Genomic DNA, 5,788 nt, shown 5'->3' on the forward strand with positions numbered 1-5,788 from the left:
AGACCCCATAGACACCCCACAGAGCCCCATAGACACCCATAGAGCCCTATAGACCCCCCATAGACACCCATAGACACCCATTGACCCCTATAGAGACCCCATAGCCCCCCATAGACCTCCCATAGACACCCATTGACCCCCATAGCGACCCCATAGAGCCCTATAGACCCCCCATAGACACCCATTGACCCCCACAGAGCCCCATAGACACCCCATAGACCCCCATAGACCCCCACAGAGCCCCATAGAGACCCCATAGACGCCCATAGAGCCCTATAGACACGCCATAGACCCCCCATAGACACCCATAGAGACCCCATAGACACTCATTGACCCCCATACAGACCCCATAGACACCCCACAGAGCCCCCATAGACACCCATAGAGCCCTATAGACCCCCCATAGACACCCATAGACACCCATTGACCCCTATAGAGACCCCATAGCCCCCCACAGACCTCCCATAGACACCCATTGACCCCCATAGAGCCCCCATAGAGCCCTATAGACCCCCCATAGACCCCCACAGACCCCCACAGAGCCCCATAGACACCCATAGACCCCCATAGACACCCATTGACCCCCACAGAGACCCCATAGACCCCCATAGACCCCCCATAGACACCCACAGAGACCCCATAGACACTCATTGACCCCCATACAGACCCCATAGACACCCCACAGAGCCCCCATAGACACCCATAGAGCCCTATAGACCCCCCATAGACACCCATAGACACCCATTGACCCCTATAGAGACCCCATAGCCCCCCATAGACCCCCCATAGACACCCATAGACACCCATAGACACCCATTGACCCCCATAGAGCCCTATAGACCCCCCATAGACACCCACTGACCCCCATAGAGCCCTATAGACCCCCCATAGACACCCATTGACCCCCACAGAGACCCCATAGAGCCCTATAGACCCCCATAGACACCCATTGACCCCCATAGAGCCCCATAGACACCCCATAGACCCCCATAGAGCCCCATAGACACCCATAGACCCCCCATAGACACCCCAAAGACCCCCATAGACACCCCATAGACACTCATTGACCCCCATACAGACCCCATAGACACCCCACAGAGCCCCATAGACACCCATAGAGCCCTATAGACCCCCCATAGACACCCATAGACACCCATTGACCCCTATAGAGACCCCATAGCCCCCCATAGACCCCCCATAGACACCCATTGGCCCCCATAGAGCCCTATAGACCCCCCATAGACACCCATTGACCCCCACAGAGCCCCATAGACACCCCATAGACCCCCATAGACACCCATAGAGACCCCATAGACACCCATAGAGACCCCATAGCCCCCCATTGACCCCTATAGAGACCCCATAGCCCCCCCGTACCGGTGCTGCGGGGGAAGTGGGGGATGTCTCCGTAATCGAAGCTCTGCGGGTCCCGCAGCTCCTGCCCCAAAGCCCCGAGGCCGGAGCCGCACACGAGGCCCACGACAGGCGCCTGCTTCAAGCGGGCCCGGAGCCAGGCCGCGGCCTCCGCGCAGGCCTCGTAACTACGACAAGAAGCAGGCCTCAATTGAGCCTCACCGCGCTCTGATTGGCTCCCCGCTCGCCTTCCTCGCTTCTGATTGGTTAAACCCGCCCCTTAAACCCGCCCCTTAAACCCGCCCACAGCTGCGCGCATGCGCGCGGGGAACTCGCCTCCCCTCCATGGCGCCGGCGCCGCCGCTCTCCCGCCCGCGCTGAGGGAGGCGGCGGTTTATATAGGGGAACGCGGCGTGGTGACGTCAGCGCGCACGGTCAAGGGAGGGCCAATGGGAGGAGGGTTGCTATGGGGAACGGGGAGGGGAAACGGGAGCCAATGGGAGGGCGCGGGGCGTTGCTATGGGAACCAAGGGGCGGGGAAACGGAGGCCAATGGGAGGGCGCGGGGCGTTGCTTAGCAACGGGGGAGGGGAGAGCGGAGCCAATGGGAAGGGAGGCTTGGAGACGGGGGTGGGAAGAGCGGAGCCAATGGGAGGGCGCGGAGCGTTGCTTAGCAACGGGGGTGGGGAGAGCGGAGCCAATGGGAGGGCGCGGGGCGTTGCTATGGGAACCAAGGGGAGGGAAAATGGGAGCCAATGGTAGGGCGCGAAGCGTTGCTATGGGAACCAAGGGGAGGGGAAATGGGAGCCAATAGGAGGGCGCGGGGCGTTGCTATGGGAACAGGGGAGGGGGAAACGGGGGCCAATGGGAGGGCGCGGGGCGTTGCTATGGGAACCAAGGGGAGGGGAAACGGGAGCCAATGGGAGGGCGCGGGGCGTTGCTATGGGAACTAAAAGGAGGGGAAACGGGAGCCAATGGGAGGGCGCGGGGCGTTGCTTAGCAACGGGGGAGGGGAGAGCGGAGCCAATGGGAAGGGAGGCTTGGAGACGGGGGTGGGAAGAGCGGAGCCAATGGGAGGGCGCGGAGCGTTGCTATGGGAACCAAGGGGAGGGGAAACGGGAGCCAATGGGAGGGCGCGGAGCGTTGCTATGGGGAACGGGGAGAGGAAACGGAAGCCAATGGGAGGGCGCGGAGCGTTGCTATGGGAACCAAGGGGAGGGGAAACGGGAGCCAATGGGAGGGCGCGGGGCGTTGCTATGGGGACGGGGAAGGGGAAATGGGAGCCAATAGGAGGGCGCGGGGCGTTGCTATGGGAGCCAAGGGGAGGGGAAACGGGAGCCAATGGGAGGGCGCGGAGCGTTGCTATGGGAACCGGGGAGGGGAAACGGGGGCCAATGGGAGGGCGCGGAGCGTTGCTATGGGGAACGGGGAGGGGAAATGGGAGCCAATGGGAGGGCGCGGAGCGTTGCTATGGGAACCAAGGGGAGGGGAAATGGGAGCCAATGGGAGGGCGCGGGGCGTTGCTTAGCAACGGGGGAGGGGAGAGCGGAGCCAATGGGAAGGGAGGCTTGGAGACGGGGGTGGGAAGAGCGGAGCCAATGGGAGGGCGCGTGGCGTTGCTATGGGAACTAAGGGGAGGGGAAACGGGAGCCAATGGGAGGGCGCGGGGCGTTGCTATGGGAACCGGGGAGGGGAAACGGGGGCCAATGGGAGGGGGGAGCGAATAGAAGGGTCACGTGAGGCGAGCTACCCAATAGGAAGCGGAGGGGCGGTCGCTTAGCCGCGGGGGGGCGGGGGGAATAGGGGAAGTCACGTGTGAGCGCTGGCCAATGGGAAGAGGAGGGAGCGGTCGCTTAGCAAAGGGGTGGGGAGCGCGGAGCCAATGGGAGGCCGCGGAGCGTTGCTATGGGAACCAAGGGGCGGGGCTAATAGAAGGGTCACGTGAGTGGCGCTACCCAATAGGAAGCGAAGGAGCGGTCGCTTAGTAACGGGGCTATGGGGGGGGGGTGTATGGGGCCGATCACGTGTTCTCCGCTGGCCAATGGGAAAAGGAAAGGCATGGGGCGGGGTGGGGAGCGCGGAGCCAATGGGAAGGCGCGGTGGTTGCTTAGCAACGCTGCGGGATGGGGGGGGAAGAGAAGTCACGTGATGAGCGCTGGCCAATGGGGAGCGGAGGGTTGCGGTCGCTTAGCAACGGAGGCGGGGAGCTCGTAGCCAATGAGAAGGCGCGCTGGTTGCTTAGCAATGCGGGGGGAAGGCGGGATGGGGGGGAGTCACGTGATGCGCGCTGGCCAATGGGGAGCGGAGGGTGTTCTCCGCTGGCCAATGAAAAGAGGCGGAGCGGAGCCAATGGGAGAGCGAGGCGGTCGCTTAGCAACGGAGGCGGGGAGCTCGCAGCCAATGGGAAGGCGCGGTGGTTGCTCAGCAACGCTGCGGGATGGGGATGGGGGGGGAGAGAAGTCACGTGATGCGCGCTGGCCAATGGGGAGCGGAGGGTTGCGGTCGCTTAGCGACGGAGGCGGGGAGCTCGCAGCCAATGAGAAGGCGCGGGGCGTCGCTAAGCAACAGCGTGGGGGGGTGGGAATAGAAGCGTCACGTGATGCGCGCTGGCCAATGGGGAGCGGAGGGTGTTCTCCGCCGGCCAATGAAAAGAGGCGGAGCGGAGCCAATGGGAGAGCGAGGCGGTCGCTTAGCAACGGAGGCGGGGAGCTCGCAGCCAATGAGAAGGCGCGGTGGTTGCTCAGCAACGCTGCCGGATTTGGGGGGGGAAATCACGTGATAAGCGCTGGCCAATGGGGAGCGGAGGTTTCGGTCGCTTAGCAACGGAGGCGGGGAGCTCGCAGCCAATGAGAAGGCGCGGGGCGTCGCTAAGCAACAGCGTGGGGGGGTGGGAATAGAAGCGTCACGTGATGCGCGCTGGCCAATGGGGAGCGGAGGGTGTTCTCCGCCGGCCAATGAAAAGAGGCGGAGCGGAGCCAATGGGAGAGCGAGGCGGTCGCTTAGCAACGGAGGCGGGAGCTCGCAGCCAATGAGAAGGCGCGGTGGTTGCTCAGCAACGCTGCCGGATTTGGGGGGGGAAATCACGTGATAAGCGCTGGCCAATGGGGAGCGGAGGTTTCGGTCGCTTAGCAACGGAGGCGGGGAGCTCGCAGCCAATGAGAAGGCGCAGCGCGTTGCTAAGCAACAGCGTGGGGGGGGTGGGAATAGAAGCGTCACGTGATGCGCGCTGGCCAATGGGGAGCGGAGGGTGTTCTCCGCCGGCCAATGAAAAGAGGCGGAGCGGAGCCAATGGGAGAGCGAGGCGGTCGCTTAGCAACGGGGGCAGGGAGCTCGTAGCCAATGGGAAGGCGCGGTGGTTGCTTAGCAACGCTGCGGGATGGGGGGGGGGAAGAGAAGTCACGTGATGAGCGCTGGCCAATGGGGAGCGGAGGGTTGCGGTCGCTTAGCGACGGAGGCGGGGAGCTCGCAGCCAATGAGAAGGCGCGGGGCGTCGCTAAGCAACATCGTGGGGGGGGGTGGGAATAGAAGCGTCACGTGATGCGCGCTGGCCAATGGGGAGCGGAGGGTGTTCTCCGCCGGCCAATGAAAAGAGGCGGAGCGGAGCCAATGGGAGAGCGAGGAGGTCGCTTAGCAACGGGGGGCAGGGAGCTCGTAGCCAATGGGAGAGCGAGGCGGTCGCTTAGCAACGGGGGCAGGGAGCTCGTAGCCAATGGGAAGGCGCGGTGGTTGCTTAGCAACGCTGCGGGATGGGGGGGGGACGGACGACAGAAGTCACGTGATGCGCGCTGGCCAATGGGGAGCGGAGTCGCTTAGCAACGGAGGACGGGAGGGAGGGGGGCAGCGGGTCACGTGCGCGGCGGCGGCCAATGGGGGGGGGGGGGCGAGCACGTGATGAGGGGAGGGCCAATCGGAGGGCGAGGGGCGTGGCCTGGAGGCATCATGGCGGACGGGGAGCGCTCGCCGCTGTTACCGGTGGAAGCGGGGCTGGGGGGGGGGGGTGAGTGCGGGGAGGGGGCGGGGCCTAACGGGGAGGGGGCGGGGTTTAAAGGGGAGGGGGCGGGGTTTAAAGGGGAAAGAGGGGGGGAGGGAAGGGGGCGTGGCAGAGCTCTGCTCCCATTGGTCCCCCTTCCCCCCCCCCCCCCCCCCCCTTTAATGTCCTTTTAAGGTGAGGCCCCGCCCCCTTACTCGCCATTGGTCAGCCCCGAAGGAGGCGGGAGCAGCGGAGGAAGCGACGGAGGCGGGGGGAGAGGGGCGGGGCCGTCGGTCACGTGCCGCGTGTGCCAGCGGCCAATCAGCGTGGAGGGCAAAGGGCACCAGCACGTGGTCAAGTGCGGGGCGTGCGGGGAGGCCACGGTGAGGGGGCGGGGCTTAAGGGGGAGGGGCTTAAAGGGGGCGGGGCTTAAAGGGGGCGGGGTTTAGGGGGAGGGGTTGAGGGG

The 5,788-nt window shown here is 64.8% G+C and overlaps 1 protein-coding gene across 1 annotated transcript; it reads left to right on the plus strand.

The window, feature by feature from the left end:
• Positions 1 to 5,291: 5,291 nt before the first annotated feature.
• On the plus strand, positions 5,292 to 5,705 carry LOC130604419 (type 1 phosphatidylinositol 4,5-bisphosphate 4-phosphatase-like; the record flags this gene model as incomplete). The annotated part of the gene is made up of 3 exons (XM_057418922.1): positions 5,292 to 5,349; positions 5,518 to 5,562; positions 5,602 to 5,705. Coding segments are annotated over exons 1-3 (207 nt in total), but the record flags the coding sequence as incomplete, so codon positions are not given.
• Between the last annotated feature and the right edge of the window lie 83 nt (positions 5,706 to 5,788).

The sequence above is a fragment of the Pezoporus wallicus genome, unplaced genomic scaffold (genome assembly GCF_028554395.1).
Source record: "Pezoporus wallicus isolate ANWC-B61680 ecotype Strahan unplaced genomic scaffold, APGP_CSIRO_Pwel_v1 contig_10037, whole genome shotgun sequence".
NCBI lineage: Eukaryota > Metazoa > Chordata > Aves > Psittaciformes > Psittacidae > Pezoporus > Pezoporus wallicus.